Genomic DNA, 20,372 nt, shown 5'->3' on the forward strand with positions numbered 1-20,372 from the left:
ACATGGAATACCATAATGGTACACATGGGAAAGATTAGTTTTGGCAGGAGTGTCCCTTTAATGAAGACAAAGCTACAACAAACAAGTCATCGTAATGTATAAATACCACCACTAGGGTGTATTTAGTCATGCCAATTTTGTTGAATTGTTTTTGCCCAAAACCTGCACCTACATTAGCAGCACTCAATCACCCAAACATTGATCAGCTCAGGTGTTCGCTATCCCCTGGACTTGGGCTGAGCACCATGGCATGCAAGGTTGTACAATAAGGCATGCAATTTTAATAGAACCTATGGGAGGACATCACAAACTATTTCCGATTTCCGGCTATAGAAGTAAATAGAGAGAAGTTATACACAGGGCTGTGGAGTCGTAGTTGGTAGAAATGTACTGACTCCAGCTTCAAAATAAAATTAAAGATTGTATATTATTAATTGTATTCATTTATTAAATTCATAGCGTGTTGCATATTTACTCACAGCAATTCAGATAAGATTTGTTCAGAAAATGTGTTCCAATAAATATATTTTTTGTCCTATCTTAGTAGCGCGATTATTTACAGAATGGTGATGAAGAGCCTGATGGTAATATTTTACTACAATACATTTTATTATTACTAATTATTATAAATGATCATTTATGAAGGAGTCGGACAGTGGAAAAATACAGGAGCTCTCTCATTTACTTCTATCAAGTCTTCATTCACATAATGTATGGGAGATCTGTTCTCTTGTATGAATTTTTAAATCAAAATGAAGAGGAGCCTGCGGCTCAAGGAGGTGTAGACAGTTGGCTTCTGCTGCCATTGACTTCCTTCCTACAGCTGCACACCTTTCTTTAATATCAGAGGCAATCTTGTGTGCATGTTAGTAGTATTTTCCTCCTAAATAAATCCATAGTATAAAATCACATTTTCTGGTGCATTAAAGGTGTTGTGCAGGCATTTTATATTGATTGCCTATCTTTAGCATAAGACATCAACATAAGATCGATGGGGTCTGACTACCGGCACCTGAACCGATCAGCGGATTGATGGGGACGCAGCATTAATCTTCGCAGCCTTTTCCCTTTTCAATATCAGATCAGTAATAGTCCATCTCCCAGAACCCCCGCCGATCAGATGACTAAAGGTGCCACGGCATTCACCGCCGTGGCCTCTTAAGGGGGTTGTCCACTATCAGACAACTGACTACCTATCCACTGGATAGGTCATCAGTATATCATCGGTGCGGGTCCAACACTCGAACCCTGCAACGATCAGCTGCTCCGGTACATTCCGGTAGCGCCGTACACTCCCGTAGCAGCTGTGCCTGGGATTCCAGTTCCGGTCCCATTCAAGTGAATGGGACAGAGCCGCAATCCCAGGCACAGCTGCTACGGATGTGCACGGCGCTGTGCTTGGTAAACACTTAAAGGGGTTGTCCACTACCGGACAACTCATGACCCATCCGCCGGATAGGTCATCAGTATATGATCTGTGGTGGTGTGACACCCGGCCCCCACACCGTTAAGCCGCACCGGCTGCCTCTGGGCACCGGACGTCAATGCTGGAAGCAGATAGCTCCGGTCATGGAATAGCAGCCGAGCTGCTGCTCTGCTCCTATTCAAGTGAATAGGAGCAGAGCTGCAGTTCGGCAGCACAGACGCTGTGCAATGTACGGAGCCAGCCACTTCCGTACACTGAATAATGTGCCATAATATCCGGTGCCCACAGGCCACCGGAGCAGCTGATCGTTGCGGGGTTCGTGTTGGACCTGCACCGATGACCTATCCAGTGGATAGATCATCAGTTGTCCGATAGTGGACAACCCCTTTAAGGGGAACACCGTAGCACCTTCAGTCAGCTGGTCGGCGGGGGTTCCGGGAGTTGGATAATTACTGATCGGATATTGATGGCCTATCCTAAGGTTAAGCTGTCAATATAGAATGCCTGCACAACACCTTTAACTACCAGCTATTAAAGGGGTTGTCCCAAGTTGATAAATGGTGCTAGTTAGCTCCCCCATGTAAAAATAAGAAGAATTCTAATTACCTGTCCGTCGTCCAGCGATGTCGTTTTCTTGATATCGTTGATTGAAGTTGCGGTCGGTCCCTCTTTGTATCCTGCTCGTTGCCTAGGTTCCCGGCCACCGCTATTTACCTTTAGCGGTGGCCGCGCATGCGTAATGACATCCTCTGCGTCCGGAGCAGAGGATGTCATTTACTCATGAACGCGCATCTCGGCGCATGCGCAGGAGATGCAAGGAGATGAAGTGGAAGGCACCCGTCGCGAGAAGTCTGCGCTCCGCTAAAGGTAAGTGTGTGTGTGTGTGTCTGTGTATATATGGGTGTGTTTGTGAATATGTGTGTGTGTTTATGTGTGAGTGTATATATGGGTGTATTTGTGTGTATATGTTTGTGTATATTTTTGTGTTTGTGTATATTTGTGTGTGTGTATATATGGGTGTGTTTGTGTATATGTTTGTGTGTGTGTGTGTTTTTGTATATGTGTGGGTTTGTGTATGTGTTTGTGTATATATGGGTGTGTTTGTGTACATATGTTTGTGTGTATATGTGTGTGTGCTTTTTTGGTGTGTTTATGTGTGTGTGTTTGTGTATATATGGGTGTGTTTGTGTATATGTGTGTGTGTGTATATATGGGTGTGTTTGTGTATATATGGGTTTGTTTGTGTACATGTGTTTGTGTGTATATGTGTGTTTGTGTATATGTGTGTGTGTTTATGTGTGTGTGTTTGTGTATGTGGGTGTGTTTGTGCATATGTTTGTGTGTATATGTTTGTGTGTTTTTGTATATGTATATGTGTGTGTATATGTGTGTGTTTGTGTATATATGGGTGTGTTTGTGCATATGTGTATATGTATGCATATGTGTGTGTGTATATGTGTGTGTGTGTTTGTGTATATATGGGTGTGTTTGTGCATATGTGTATAGGTTTGTGTGTATATGTTTGTGTGTGTTTTTGTATACGTGTGTGTTTGTGTATATGTGTGTGTGTGTATATATGTTTGTGTATATATGGGTGTGTTTGTGTACATGTGTGTGTGTATATGTGTGTGTGTATATGTGTGTGTGTATATGTGTTTATGTGTGTGTTTGTGTAATATATGGGTGTGTGTTTATATGTGTTTGTGTATATGTTTGTGTGTGGTTGTTTGTGTGTGTGTAGGTGAGTATAAGTATCGGTATTGTTCACATTGCTAACTTTTTTTTATGTTGTTGCAGATTTTGATGTACCGATTGGACTACATCTTCGATTCGTTGGACTACTGCGTAGATCTACGTTTTTTCACATTTTAATAAAATGGTTAACGAGGGTTTTGTTGGGGATTTCTTATTTCAATAAAAAAAAATTGTCTTTGTGTTTTTTTTTCAAACTTTATTAGTGCCTAGATAATGGCAGTTGGCTGATTGACAGCGTCCATTATTAAGGCGGTACTTAGTGTTAGCCGGTGCAGAGGCTAGCACTAACCACCCATTATTACCCCGGTACCCACCACCACCAGGGGTGCCGGGAAGAGCTTGGTACGATCCAGTACCCGACCATCTGTTGTGATGGTCGGGTACTGGGGCGGCCGTAGGCTGGTATTATGAGGCTGGGAAGGGCCAAAAACAGTGGACCTTCCCACCCTTGTAATGCTAGGCTGCTGCTGCTGTGTTGTATCGGGCTGGTTATAAAAATGGGGGGGACCCCCACGTCGTTTTTTTGTAAAATTTAACAATAGACGTTGGGTCCCCCACATTTTTAATAACCAGCCATATACAAGGCCGCAGCAGCCTGGCATTACATGGGTGGGAAGGGCCACTGGTTTTGTCCATTCCCAGGCTAATAACACTGTGTTGCATGTGGCTGGTTATGATAAATTGGGTGGAACCCCATGTCTTTTTAATAAAAATAATAAATAATAAAAAAAAATGACGTGGGGTCCCCCCCATTTTTATAACCAGCCAGATACAACACAGCAGCAGCAGCCTAGCATTACAAGGGTGGGAAGGTCCACTGTTTTTGGCCCTTCCCAGCCTCATAATACCAGCCTGCGGCCGCCCCAGTACCCGACCATCACAACAGATGGTCGGGTACTGGATCGTACCCAGCTCTTCCCGGCACCCCTGGTGGTGGTGGGTACCGGGGTAATAATGGTGTTTAGTGTTAGCCTCTGTACCGGCTAACACTAAGCCTCCCCTTAGTAATGGACCTTGTCACTCAGACAGCGGCCATTACTAAAGTGATAGTAATAAAACTTGAAAAGAAAAGACAAAGATATAGATAAAATATTTTATTGAAATAAAGCACCCCCAACACAACCCTCATTAACCATTTTATTGATGAAAAAAAAAGCGTCATCTAAGTAGTCCTCGAAACCGACGTAGTCCAAACACCAAACCTGTAAAAAATCAAAAATATAAAAAAAAAAATGAAATAAAACATGTCGTAGGCTTAGATTCAGATTAATGTGTGATACTGACTATTATACCATGTATAGAAGCCTGCGGCAAAGTTGGCTTAGATACAGGGTGCCAGCAGACAGTATCATACATGGCCATACAGACATTTATACAAACAAACATACATACATACATGCAAACATACACATACAAACATGACAACATACATACATGAAAACATACATACAAACATACATACATGCAAACATACCTACATGAAAACTCACACATACAAACATGACAACATACATACATACATGCAAACATACATGAAAACATACATACATGCAAACATACATGCACATATACACATACAAACATGAAAACACATACAAGAAAACATACATACATGCAAACATACATACATGAAAACATACATACATGAAAACATACATGCACATATACACATACATGCACATAAACATACATACAAGCAAACATACATACAAGCAAACATACATACAAGCAAACATACATACAAGCAAACATACATACAAGCAAACATACATACAAGCAAACATACATACAAGCAAACATACATACAAGCAAACATACATACAAGCAAACATACATACAAGCAAACATACATGCAAGCAAGCAAGCATACATACAAGCAAACATACATACAAGCACATATACACATACATGCACATATACACATACAAACATGCAAACATACATACATACATGCAAACATACATACAAGCAAACATACGTATATGCAAACATACATACAAGCAAACATACATACAAGCAAACATACATACAAGCAAACATACATACAAGCAAACATACATACAAGCAAACATACATACAAGCAAACATACATACAAGCAAACATACATATATGCAAACATACATACCTACAAGCGAACATACATACCTACAAGCAAACATACCTACAAGCAAACATACCTACAAGCAAACATACCTACAAGCAAACATACCTACAAGCAAACATACCTACAAGCAAACATACATACAAGCAAACATACATACAAGCAAACATACATACAAGCAAACATACATACAAGCAAACATACATACATGCAAACATACAAGCAAACATACATACATGCAAGCAAGCATACACACATACATACAAGCAAACATACATACAAGCAAAAATACATGCACATATACACATACATGCACATATACACATACAAATATGCAAACATACATACAAGCAAACATACATACAAGCAAACATACATACATGCAAACATACATACATGAAAACATACATACATGCAAACATACATGCACATATACACATACATGCACATATACACATACAAACATGACAACATACATACAAGAAAACATATACATACATACACACATACATACATACATACCAACATACATAACAACATACATACAAAAATAAACTCACCTAAGACGTTCCCACGAAGAGCTGAACGGTCCCGTCACTTTTCTTCTCCCATTCACAATAACAGAGCGGTGGGCGCAGATGAAGTAATCACGTGGGCCTGATATGATTACGTCATCTGCGCCACAACGCATTGTTACTATGAATGCGAGCGGCGCCAAGAAGAAGGAAGATGGCAAGTGACGGGACCGTTCAGAGCGCCGTTAGAACGTCTTAGGTGATTATTATTTTATTTTATATATTTTTAGTTGTTCGCCGGGTGCTGATGCAGCACCGATGCAGCGGGTACAAAAATGTAGTGACAGGGTGGGGGAGGGAAAAGTGGCTTGCCGAAACGGGGTGAATGTAGTGTAGTGTAGTGTACAGTACATTCACGGTAAGTTCGTCTCAATCGGGCTTACCATGCCCGCTTGAGACGAACATTCTCCCGATGTTGCTAGAACTACAGTATCTAGCAACATCGGGAGCGCGCACACTGCAGAGCGGAGCGGCTTGATTGACATCGAGCCGCTCACGCCCCTTTTTAGAAAAGATAACCAGCACTTGCTGAGTTATCAAGTGTAAAAAAAAGGCACTTAGGAAATGAATTTTAATTTTTTTTTAACACCAAATGTTTTAAAATTCATTTCCTGCTTAGAATGTATAAAAAAAAAAATTTGAGTCAACTTGGGACAACCCCTTTAACAAATGAAAATTAGCCTGGTCAAAGTAAAGCTAGGACCATAGCAAAAGTCTAAAATTTGGGAAAGATTTTAAAACTTCAATACTTACAGCATATGTTATCCTTCAAACATTATCTTACAATTGAAATATATAATTCACATTAGGGCTGGACGATTTTACCCAAAAATAACAACACTTTGGGCGATTTTCGATTTGAATCTCGATTTTCTTTTTTTTTTTTCTATTTAACAGGAATACCAAGAGATAATTTAATACATTTTCTTTATATAAATAACTTTTTAACATATATTGCTATAATTATTGTACGTAACTTCACAACTTTTAACCTTTGCAAATACTTTATTTTATCGTAAATACAATTTGAAAAATTTATATGTAATGGATTATAACCTCTGTGTTCCCCGGCTCGGAACATGTTAACAGAATCTATAATCAATGATGCACTGAGTGCACTAACATCCCCCTCTGCCTATCACCACCTCAGCAGATCTGCGACATTTCCGGATTCACACGACCGTGATTGTACCGTGAAAAATGATCCGTGTGTCAGACGTATTTCGCATCCCAATCACAGTACATGTGAACCGGACTCCTGGCATCAGTCATTTAGGCTACAGTCACACTGGATTCACACGAGCATGTTCGGTCCGTAATGGACGGAACGTATTTCGGCCGCAAGTCCCGGACCGAACACAGTGCAGGGAGCCGGGCTCCTAGCATCATAGTTATGTACGATGCTAGGAGTCCCAGCCTCGCTGCCGGACAACTGTCCCGTACTGAAAACATGATCACAATACAGGACAGTAGTTCCACGGAGAGGCAGGGACTCCTAGCATTGTACATAACTATGATGCTAGGAGCCCGGCTCCCTGCAGTGCGTTCGGTCCGGGACTTGCGGCCGAAATACGCTCCGTCCTTTACAGACGTAATATGCTCGTGTGAACCCAGCCTCACACTACAGTGAAAGAAAAATGTACATTTAAAAATTATCAGTTTTTCACATCCATTTTGCATCAGTGTCCCCAAATTCTCATCCATTTCCAGCCTGTCTTTCATGGCCATAAAAAAGGATGGATTTCTATGTCAGGGTAGATAGTGCCACAGCGCCCACATATAGTGAGTGCCACAGCGCCCACATATAGTGAGTGCCACAGCGCCCACATGTAGTGAGTGCCACAGCGCCCACATGTAGTGACAGTGCCCACATGTAGTGACAGTGCCCATAGTGCCAACCCCCAATATAGTGCCACAGTGCCCATGTAGACAGTGCCAAACCCCCCCTTGCAGATAGCACCCCCTTGTAGATCACAGCACCACTCCCACCTTTGTAGAGCGCACCCCACCCCCTTGTAAACCGCAGCACCACCACCCCCTCCCTTGTAGATTGCACCCACCTTCCTTGTAGATCATGCCACCGTAGCGGTTACCCCAGCCAGATGTTGCCAATGCTTTGGCCGGGGAGCTACAGCGGCACGATCTTTAAGGGGGGTTGTGGCGCGATCTATAAGGGGGGTTTTGATGCGATCTACAAGGAACAAGGGGGGGGGAGCTATCTGCAAAGAGGGGGTTCTGTCCACAGCAGCCCGATCTATAAGGGGGAGTTGTGGTGCGATCTAGAAGGTACAAGGGGGGGTGGCGCGATCTGCAAGGGGCTGCTATCTACAGCGGGGCGGCATCTACAGGGCGGTGTGGTTATATACTAGAAGTCCCTGCTTCCCCGTGGAACTGCTGTTGCGTGCTGTATCATTTTGTTCAGTACAGAACAGCAGTTCCGTATGGGAGGCAGAACGGGGCAGACCAGGAAGTGACGAGACGGCGGGGGCGGAGCTTCCTCCTGCAGCACGACGCGACGGCGCCACTAAAGACTCGATGCTACGATTCTATTAAAAAACAGAATTGTGAGAGCCCTTGAGGAGGAATTAATTTGATTAATCGCCCAGCTCTAATTCACATACATGAAAAGTTTTTTCCTCTGGGAAAGGTTTCCATGCTTCTCTATAATGGGAACCAAACCAGATTTTCCAAAATAGACAGACCTCACAAAGACTGCAAATACAGCAGTGCTTAACTTTACATATCTAGTAATGATAGCGAATTACAACCTGTATTATAGCAGAGCTGCATTCACACTTCTGCAAGCTTCACAGCTGAAGTCTCCCAGTATTCCTTTCTGGCTACGTGAGTGTATAAAACTTGTGATTTATATTCTGGAACACAGTCCTATTAATATAAACTGTACCATAAGGTAATAAAGAGAAAACTAATGATCTCCTACATTATAAGAGCTCAGCAAAACCGTTAGGGTATCTGAACACGACCTCTTTTCAGACGTAATGGAGGCGTTTTACGCCTCGAATTACGCCTGAAAAGACGGCTCCAATACATCGGCAAACATCTGCCCATTACTAGCAATGGGTCTTACGATGTTCTGTGCCGACGACCTGTCATTTTACGCGTCGCTGTCAAAATACGGCGCGTAAAATGACGGCTCATCAAAAGAAGTGCAGGACACTTCTTGGGACGTTTTTGGAACGGTTTTCTCATAGACTATTGAAAACAGCTCCAAAAACGGCCGTGAAAAACGCGAGTTGCTCAAAAAACATCTGAAATTCAGGGGCTGTTTTCCCTTGAAAACAGCTACGTATTTTCAGACGTTTTTTGTTAAGCGTGTGAACATACCCTTAGGCCTACGGGTACGTTTACAAGTATTGGTGTTCACAAGTGTCACCATTTTTGGTGTTTGCCAGCATATTTTCAGGCGTTATTTGTGGTCAATGGAAAATCAACTCCAAAAACGCCTCAAGAACAGACATGCCACTTCTTTTTACGAGGTGTATTTTTAAGAGCCATTTTTTTAATTCAGCAGCATAAAAATGTGCCTCATATAAACTACAAAGTGTATTTCCCATTGATATCATTGGGAAACTGTTTGCAGGCGTATTTCTCATGTATTTTGGAGAGTAATACGAGAGTTTTACACTCCAAAATACGCCTGAAAATAAGCCATGTGAACATTCCCTAATTAACACGAGTGTTTCTTGTCTGTGTGATAACGGCGATCTGGGTTATTGAACCGTTTAAATGATAGACAATAGCGACCGTGGCATCTAAGCCATTAGCAATAGGGGGCCCCTCTGTCAACATTGGCCCCACATGTCGCAATCGCAGAATGACGATGGTTGTCATGCCAGCCTGAGTGCACAATGAAAGCTCCCAGGTCTGCCCTCTTTATACTCCTATTAAGCCCTGAGGCCTGGCTTAATAGGAGTTGGTAAAAGTTACAATACACTGCAATACATAGGTATCCGCAATCAAACAATCACTTGTTAAAGTCCCTTAGGGGAACTAAAATAAAAATTTATAAATTGTATAAAACAATAAAAGAAGCCCTCCGGTGTATCTCCACTCCCCGTTTGAATATATGGTCACACGTAGTGTAACGTTATGTATTAACTTACCGGGTGCTGTATTTCACGGGTAGCTGCTCCGTAACAGGCCGCCTTGGGGACACGTGATCTTCACTGGCTCTCTGAATCCTACAGCATCTGCTGTTGGGACCACAAGTCAGCGTCTCAATGCAAGTTCATGAAAGCCTCAATGTGAGAGTCTCATAGATATGCATGGAGAGCCTGTTCGGGTTCTACAGCAGACACTCCCGTGACCCAGCTGCTGCCCGATACGGCTACCCATGAAGTACAGCACCAGGTAAGTTGATACATAACATTACACCTCCTATGGAATGAGAAGATGTAAAAAAAAAAAAAAAAAAAAAAAAATTCACCCGAGTGCTTGAGTGCTTATAGAAATAAAGTTTGTTACCACACAATAAATAAAAATATTAAATGTTAAACAAAAAAAAAAAAAGTTACAGACTTGTGGCAGACTATAAAAGTGAATTATACCCTTTGTATTAGAATAAGATCCACATCAAATCCACGATGTAGGAACTCCGCCTAAGACTTATTCTTTGCACCACAACTACAGGTTACAGTAGAAAAATTTGATCAGTAGCAACAATCCTTAAGACCTTACCAAAGGAGTATGAATGCTCCATCGTGCGTTACGCTTTATAGCTCCGACAATGATACCGATTTCCCCTTGAACGATGTAGATATTCTTATCCACCATTTTAACGGTCCTAAAAAATGAGATAAAAGAAAGCAACATAACGTCAACAACCTGAGAACATGAATTCACACTAGAGCAGATGCTAGAGTAATCAAACCCATCGCCAGCATAGCGCTACACCTGATGCTCAATAATTCCATGCAAATATTTACCTAGCCATGAGAAAACACAGAAAACCATTAAAATTGTGGCAAAAAAAAGAACAAACAAGAGGCAATAAGATAAGGATTTCCGTTATAAAACGCAGGTGGCACCCACATGGGGAAACCATCTGCCCAAACTTACTTTCATAGCAGGACAAACACAACCGATTTAAACACAAGAGAAATCACAGAATTATTTCAGACATTTAGAGAAGAGAACTAAAACTAAATTTGTCATAAATGTTTCATATATTTAAAGCACACTCTCTAAGAACGGAGAAAATAATGAAGACGTTTATTGATAAAGAAACACAAACACACAATTCCACATTGGTTTGACATTTCATTACTGGAGATATTTTTTGTTGAAAATGAATGATTACATTTAAAACGACTCTTCAGTCGGGGGCTCTTCTGGAACCCCATTTATTATGCTTACGGCTCTCCTTTCTGGCCATCGCTGCTCTGGAGGGGGCTGACGCTAGTGAGTGATGTCACCAGCCTCTGTATGGCCACTTCAGAGCAGTCTTGTAGAAATCCTTTAGAGAATACAGGAGTTAATTCCCTCCTGAGCTCTTCTACTTCCGACTGGTGAGCGGCAAAGTGGACGGGGCTTTACTGTATGTCCTACTGCAGACAGGGCAGATATAGAAGGACCCTACTACAGCCAGTAGTCTTACAGCCAGACACAGGATTATGAGGAGGGGAAAATGGCTTATCTCCTGAAGCGCATATTTTTATATATATATATATATATATATATATATATATATAAATTTCTTTGTTTTAATTGAAATACAACACAAAATAGGATCAAGGGAGAAGAGAAATTTAAGTGAGGAATTGCTATGATATTTTTTTTATGTTTTTGTGCATTTTTTATGCTTAGAGTTCGGCTCAATCTCCAACCACCAGTGGCGTACTACCAATAGAGGTAGATGACCCCACTACTGTGGGGCCCGTGGGCTAGGAGCACCCATACTCTCCCTGATTACTTATCAGATTTTCCTTGTTTGTGAAGGGAAAGTGTTAACTGGTAGAGTAGCCTGTCAGTCACTGATCTGCTGTTGCTCTACCAATCAGCACATTCCCTAAACAGGGAAGTTTTTATGGGTTCTGAATTGCAGTCTATTAACTGTGTAGGAATGGAAGGAGTCGAGCACAGCACTGACTGACTGACTGACTGACTGAACCCGTGCAGTCTGTCAGCTGAAACTTCATCTAACTTTCATTTAGGTATAAGTGGAGGTAGTGATGAACTGATATTATGGGGAGGAGGGAGAGGGTAACGTGATTTTGATGGAGTATACATGTATTCTTGTACATCTGTGTAAAAGTATGTGCTTGTTTTAGGTTTATGGTTTATGTATGTGTGTATCTTTCTACATTTGTTATTTTTTTTATGTATATATGTGTACTGGTGTATCAATATGTGTTAATATATTTGCTAGTTCATGTATCGGTTACAATGCCATCTTATAGAAAAGAAAATGTCAGGACTGTTGCTTTAAATATCACGTTATAGGTTGTTTCATTGTATTCATCTTTGTAAATGCATTAGTTTACCTATTTTGTATTGGTACGGAGTAACAGCATGTATGATTGGGCAAATCCATGTGCAGGACGCTGTACATTGTGATAAGGAGTCCCCTGCGTCTCCATACTGTGGACTTCTGACCTACAACCATACGTAGATAAATTCTGCACAATGGCCTTTCGGCCAAAGAACAGACACTACAATAGATCTTAGCAAAAAAGGCAGACAGATAAAATCCTCTGTAGGTCTCTGTATGAAAATCAGAGGCACAGGGAGGTGCAGTAGGGCCACATAGAAGCCTACAGGTGTCATATTGCATGGAGCAAAAATACCATTATCTACATGAAGCCTAAAGATGACCCTTCCCATTATGCAAATCTCCACAGTAGAAATCACAATGATGCCTCTATAGGTGTCATTAAAGAGGTTGTACGGAAAAATTAAATTGGAGAAAGTTATTATACTGCCGCTACAAATGTCTTGGCGCTGTACAGTATGGAGCGGTGTAAAAAAATAAGACGAAACAGGCACCTGTAAACAGCTGATTGGCGGGGGTGCCAAGAGTCAGACTTCTACCCATCAGATATTGATGGCCTGTCCGGAGGATAGCCCACCAAATTTATTTCACCGGACAATACCTTTAACGTATTTAAAAAGAAAAAAAAAAAAGGACGTGAAGCGATAAATAAAAGCAAGACATGTTATCCCCATATAGGTCAATAGAGACCTGAACAATTGGATCTGTATAAGACATCACCTACGAAATTTATGTGAGGGTCATATTTTCAAGTGCAGGCAGCTAGCAACAAAAAAAAAAAATTCTGTTGGAAGTCCTGTGAAAGCTATACAGAGCAAAACTAAAATCTGAAGTTGTACGCAACCATACAGCCCTGAAATGTAACGTATTTTCATATGCGCAAGTGCTCAGGGTCAGTATAAGGTAAATCACGGTATTTGTAAAGTTAATAATGGTTTCCTACCACACGAACCAGAAAATATTTTCATAATCTTGTTATTCACATTACATTTGGCCCACAGTTACATAAGTTTTATTTTTAACATACAGTGGATATAAACAAAAAGTCTACACACCCCTGTTAAAATGCCAGGTTTTTGTTATGTCAAAAAATCAGTACAAGGTGAATCATTTCAGAACTTTTTCCACCTTGAGGCCAGATTTACATGAGCGTGTGCGTTTTGCGCACGCAAAAAACGCGCCTTTTGCGTGTGCGCAAAAGGCACTTAACAGCTCCGTGTGTCATCCCCGTATGATGAGTGGCTGCGTGATTTTTGCGCAGCCGCCATCATTAGGACACTCCGTTTGGATGTCTGTCAACAGAAAAGCACGTGGTGCTTTTCTATTTTCATTCATCCTTTTCACTGCTGTTGCGCGAATCACGCGCTTCCCACGGAAGTGCTTCCGTGTGGTGCGCGTGGTTTTCACGCACCCATTGACTTTGTGATGCGCGAACAACGCACAAATATAGGACATGTCGTGAGCTTTTCGCAGCGGACTCACGCTGCGTAAAAATCGCGCACCTTTCTGCACGGCCCCATAGACTAATATAGGTCCCTGCGACACGCGTGAAAATCACGCGCGTTGCACGGACGTATAACACGCTCGTGTAAATGAGCCCTTAATGTGACCCATAATCTGTACAATTCCATTGAAAAACAACAATCATTTAAACGGGAAAAATAAAAAACAACAAAACTACAATAATGTGGTTGCATAAGTGAGAACACCCTCTTATAATTGGGGATATGGTTGTGTTCAGAATTAGGGAATGTTCACACGCTTAGCAAAGAACGTCTGAAAATAGAGAGCTGCTTTCAAAGGAAAACAGCTCCTGATTTTCAGACGTTTTTTGCTGCATTTTTTTACAGCCGTCTTTCTATAGTCAATGAAAAACGGCTCCAAAAACGCCTCAAGAAGAGACATGCACTTATTTTTCATGGGCGTTTTCTTGCACGCCGTTTCTTTGAAAATGAGGTGTAAAAAAACGCTCCGTCGGAACAGAACTCCGTATGTCCCATTGAAATCAATGGGCAGATGTTTGTAGGCGTTCTGCTTCCGATTTTTCAGCCATTTTTCGGGACGTTTACAGCCCCAAAAGCGGCTGCAAATAGCCCATGTGAACATACCCTTAACCAATCACATTCAAACTCATGTTAAATAGTAGTCAGTACACAGCTTCCATTATTTAAAGTGATTCTGGGTAACCCCATATAAAGTTCAGCTGTTCTATTAGAATTTTCCTTACATTTTTTGTTGTTGTATGTGACAGCAAAAGCCATGGTCCGTAAAGAGCTTACAACACATCAAAAGGATCTGGCTGTTGAAAGCCATCAGTCAGGAGAAGGGTACCAAAGAATTTCCAAGGCATTAGATATGCCATGGAACACCGTGAAGACGGTCATCAAGAAGTGGATTACATTTGGCACAACAGTGACATTACCAAGAACTGGACGTCCTTCAAAACTTGATGAAAGGACACAACGAAAATTGGTCCGGGAGGCTACCAAGAGGCCTGAAGCAAGATTAAAGGAGCTGCAGGACTTTCTGGCAGGTACTGGTTGTGTAGTGCATGTGACAACAATCTCCAGTATTCTTCATATGTCTGGGTTGTGGGGTAGGGTGGCAAGACAAAAGCCTTTTCTAACAAAGAAAAACATCCAAGCCCGGCTATGTTTTGCAAAGACCTACATCAAGTCTGCCAAAAGCATGTGGGAAAACGTGTTATGGTCTGATGAGACCAAGGTTGAACCTTTTGGCCTTAATTCCAAAAGGTATGTTTGCTGCAAAGACCACACTGCACATCACCAAAAGAACACCATACCCACAGTGAAGCATGGTGGAGGCAGCATTATGCTTTGGGGCTGTTTTTCTGCAGCTGGAACTTTAGTCAAGGTGAAGGGAATTATGAACAGTTCCAAATATCAGGCAATATTGCCACAAAACCTGCAGGCCTCTGCTAAAAAGCTGAAGATGAAGAGGAATTTCACCTTTCAGCGCGACAACGTACCAAAGCAAAACCTCCAAACAAAACAAAAGAATGGCTTCACCAGAAGATGATCAAAGTTTTGGAATGGCCCAGCCAAAGCCCAGACCTGAATCCCATTGAAAATCTGTGGGGTGACCTGAAGAGGGCTGTACACAGGAGATGCCCTCGCAATCAGACAGATTTGGAGCACTTTTGCAAGGAAGAGTGGGCAACAATTGCCAAGTCAAGATGTGCCATGCTGATAGACTTCTAGCCAAAAAGACTGAATGCTGTCATAAAGTCAAAGGGGAATTCCACAAAGTATTAGTTTAAGGGGGTGCAGATTTACGCAACCACATTATTTTTGTTCTTTATTTTTCCACCCTAAAAGATTTCAATTTGTTTTTTTAATACAATTGTACAGATTATATAGGTGACACTAAGGGGGGATTCACACGAACGTGTATTGGGTCCGTGCGGGCCGCGTGGTTTTCACGCGCCACGCACAGACCAATACAAGTCTATGGGGCAGTACAGACACTCCGTGCTTTTTGTGCAGCGTTTGTCCGCTGCGCAAAAAGAGCGACATGCTCAATATCTCCGCGTATTTCGCGCATCACGCACCCATAGAAGTCAATGGGTGCGTGAAAACCACGCAGGTCGCACGGAAGCACTTCCGTGCGAACCGACTGAAACAGCGCACCAGCTGGCAAAAGGATGAATGTAAACAGAAAAGCACCATGTGCTTTTCTGTTTCCAAACATCCAAACGGAGTGTCTTTGAGATGAGCGAACCCGGACAACCGAACCGAACTTCACCGGGTTCGGCCGAACTCGTTTTGGCCGAACCCGGCAAAAAAATTTCCGGTACGCGACGTCAGGAGATAGTCACTGTCCAGGGTGCTGAAAGAGTTAAACTCTTTCAGCACCCTGGACAGTGACTTCCGATCCCAATATACATGAACGTGTAAAAAAAAAAAAAAAAAAAAAAAAAAAAAAAAAGAAGTTCTGACTTACCGATAACTCCCGGCTTCTTCCTCCAGTCTGACCTCCCGGGATGACAATTCAGTCCAAGTGACAGCTGCAGCCAATCACAGGCCAAGCACAGGCTGCAGCCAATCACAGGCTGCAGCGGTCACATGGACTGCCGCGTCATCCAGGGAGGTGGGGCCAGATGTCAAGAGAGGCGCGTCACCAAGGACGCGTCACCAAGGCAACGGCCGGGAAGTTCTCGATAAGTACGAACTTTTTCTTTTTTTTTTTTTTAACAGGTTTCTCGATATTGTGATCGGCATTCACTGTCGAGGGTGCTGAAAGAGTTACTGCCGATCAGTTAACTCTTTCAGCACCCTGGACAGTGACTGACGTCGACTAGACTCATCTCTATGATGGCGGCTGCGCGAAAATCACGCAGCCGCGCATCATATACGGATGACACACGCAGCTGTCAAGTGGTTTTTGCGCGCGCAAAACGCCGCGTTTTTTGCGCGCGCAAAAACGCAACGTTCGTCTGAATCAGCCCTAAAAGGTGGGAAAAGTTCTGAAATTATTCATCTTGGACTGATTTTATCGACATCACTAAAACCTGACGTTTTAACAGGGGTGTGTAGACTTTGTATATTCCATGTAGATATTAGCCATGTTAGGCCTATCTGCTGCGTCTCCTGTTCAGAAGCCTCAGTTACAGATTTCGTCAGATTTGACAGGAAGAAGAGTGCTGAATGCTGTGCTCAACGGACACCAGGATGGAAACATTATTAGACAACAGGGTCTGTCATTATACACGGAAACCAGAACACAGATGTGAACAAAACCATAGACTACATCCAAATGTGGCAGAAGAAATCTGCTGCAAATCTAAATGCTGATTTTGACATGAATTGTAAAAGAGTGAAATTTGCAGATTTTCCGCAACATAATGAAAATCAGTTGAAAATCCGCAGCATGCTCGTATTTCTGTGTAGAACTTTTCCGCTACATGTAGATGGCGTCTTGAAAACCACATCCACATTTATTGTACTACACATTTCCGCAGATTTGTGGTTCGGAATCCGCACCGCAAATACACTACATCGGATCATAGACACAGAGTCTACGTATTTATGCACATATACTTTGTAATAAAATTGTCTTTTATTCTCCCCAAATGGATCCAAAATGTTACCAACCAAAAGGTATGCCATAAATTTGGGTCCATCTCTCAATGACTTCATTACATACACGATCAAAGGTATTTTCTGAAAGTTTGAGGAACAGCCAGTAATAATTAGAGACTCCCACGAAGGGTCCCGGTAACAACTTCTAGTTCTCTCCTGACATTTTCACAGGTCAGAAGACGGCGGAGCATGCTGCGATATTTTGTTCAGCATTTCTCACCAGACCTGCAACTAAGGCTCCTAATGGAGCCTCATCTGATGCAGATGTGAACAGAGTCTAAGAAGAACCATTAACCTTTTGGCAACGCAGGACGACTATGCTCATCCCACATGGCAGGCAGTGACCACATCAGCATCCTGCTGATTGCACGGGCACACTTGCTTTGCCAGCGCAATCAGGAGCGGGGTAAAAGCTGTAATACAGAGCCAAAGCCCAGGTCTGACAGCAGAGATCAGAGGAACCTCCGATCTCACACCGTTTAACCTCTTAGATCTCGCGGGAAATAGCAACCATGGCATCTAAGGTGATTGACAGAGGGAGGGGGCTCTCTCTGCCAGCCCATCGGCACCCCAGTGATGGGTTAGGGCAGCCGAAGGCCCAGCAAAGTGCCTATGGCATGGCCTAATAGTTTGCTTGTCAGTTTTACTATGTATTCCAAAACATAAAAGCGATCGCTGCTTCAAGTCCCATAGAGAGACATAAAAATTAAGTTTAATTACATTTTAACAAAAGAAAGTCTTCCCAAAAAATAATTCACTCATGTTTTTCCAAAAAGTTCACCATAAAAAAAAAAAAAGGAAACATATACGTCCGCAATCGTAACAATCCATAGAATAATGATAAATGTATGTTTATACCGCATGGTGCTTGGTGTGATAAGGGGGGGGGGGGGATAGTGGATTTTTATGGTTTCTTTCCATCCCCCAAAATATATTATGAAAAAGTCAGTTTTTATTGGTACCCCAAAATGGTATAAAAAAATGACTTTCGAATAAAACATGATTTATGATGCACATACTGAAGCATAGACTATACATATTTGGCATCACCGTGTTTTTACTGCACGATAAGTAGCTGGGGGGGGCAATAGAATAAACTGCGGTTTTTATTTTTAAAAAAAACAAAAAGAAACACATTTATAAAAGCTAAATCAAGAACTTATATGTACCCCAAAACCGTGCCACCAACTAAAAAAAAAAGACTAAATACAAATATCCTAATAATATCCTGGAAAAACTCGACGAAAAAAAAAAAAAAAAAGTTATGACTCTTGGAATACGACAATGGGAAAAATAAATAAATAAATATATATATCTCTCACTTGGTTTTTAAAGTAGTATTCTCATCTTAGACATTTATGGCATATCCACATGATGTCTGATCGGTGTGGGACATGCACCTTTCTTGAGAACAGGTGTACCCAACCCCTTTGTTGCCACATCTAGGCATAATCCCTAATGTGCCGTGCGAAGTGTATCGAGTCAAATTTATTATGCCACAAACATCACTTTGAACAACATGATTCTTGGGGTATGTTCACACTACCTATTTTCAGCCATTAAAAATGCGGGGGCTGAACGCCTCCAAACATCTGTCCATCAATCTCAATGGGAAAAACTGTGCTGTTCCCACGGGGAGTTTTTATCACGGCCGTTTTTTTAAAAAACAGCCGCGTAGAAACACCTCCTAGAATCGTTTTTCATTGACTCAATAGAAAAAACAGCTCCAAAAACGGCCGCAAAAAACACTAGCTGCTGAAAAAACGGCTGAAAAATCGAGGGCTGTTTTCCCTTGTATTTACAGTTGTTTTTTATTAACCCCTTTAGGACACAGCCTATTTTGGCCTTGTGGTTCAGCCGATTTTTTCAAATCTGACATGTGTCACTTTATGTGGTAATAACTCTGGAATGCTTTTGCCTATCCAAGCGATTCTGAGACTGTTTTCTCGTTACATATTGTACTTTATGATAGTGGAAAAATTTGGGTCGATAAATTCAATATTTATTTGTTAAAAACACCAAAATTTAGAGAAAATTAGCAAAAAATTAGCATTTTTCTAAATTTAAATGTATCTGCTTGCAAAACAGATAGTAATACCACACAAAATAGTCACTAGTTACCATTTGCCATAGGACTACTTTAAGTTTGCATCATTTCTTGAACGTCCTTTTATTTTTCTAGGACGTTACAAGGCTTAGAACTTTAGCAGCAATTTCTCACATTTTCAAGAAAATGTCAAAAGGCCATTTTTACAGGGGCCAGTTCAGTTCTGAGGCTGGGTTCACACGAGCATGTTACGTCCGTAAAGGACAGAACGTATTTCGGCCGCTAATCCCGGACCGAACACAGTGCAGGGAGCCGGTCTGCTAGCATCATAGTTATGTACGACGCTAGGAGTCCTTGCCTCTCCGTGGAACTACTGTCCCGTACTGAAAACATGATTACAGTACAGGACAGTTGTCCTGCAGCGAGGCAGGGACTCCTAGCGTCGTACATAACTATGATGCTAGGAGCCCGGCTCCCTGCACTGTGTTCGCTCCGGGACTTGCGGCCGAAATACGTTCCGTCCTTTACGGACCGAACATGCTCGTGTGAACCCAGCCTGAAGTGGTTTTGAGGGCCTTATATATTAGAATCCCCCAATAAATCACCCCATTTTAAAAACTGCACCCCTCAAAGTATTCAAAATAGCATTCAGAAAGTGTCTTAACCCTTTAGGTGTTTCACAGGAAATAAAGCAATGTAGAGGGGAAATTTACAAATTTCTTTTTTTTTGCAGAAATTCATTTGTAATAAAAAAAATTCTGTAAGGGTATGTTCACACGGCTTAGCAAAATACGTCTGAAAATACAGGCGAAAACAGCTCCTGATTGTAAGACTTTTTTTAACAACTCGCGTTT

General features: G+C 41.8%; 1 protein-coding gene across 8 annotated transcripts in view; it reads right to left on the reverse strand.

Moving 5' to 3' along the window:
* GBF1 (golgi brefeldin A resistant guanine nucleotide exchange factor 1) overlaps positions 1-20,372 on the reverse strand; it is a 187,512-nt gene that overhangs the window by 162,861 nt on the left and 4,279 nt on the right. For all 8 annotated transcript variants that reach the window (XM_075841619.1, XM_075841620.1, XM_075841617.1 and 5 more), the window contains exon 2: positions 10,557-10,662. In XM_075841619.1, the coding sequence (XP_075697734.1) occupies positions 10,557-10,652 (96 nt within the window). In that variant the 5' untranslated portion in view covers positions 10,653-10,662. The remainder of the gene's footprint in view (positions 1-10,556; positions 10,663-20,372) is intronic.

This window comes from Rhinoderma darwinii, chromosome 11 (assembly GCF_050947455.1).
Source record: "Rhinoderma darwinii isolate aRhiDar2 chromosome 11, aRhiDar2.hap1, whole genome shotgun sequence".
In the NCBI taxonomy this organism is placed as follows: domain Eukaryota; kingdom Metazoa; phylum Chordata; class Amphibia; order Anura; family Rhinodermatidae; genus Rhinoderma; species Rhinoderma darwinii.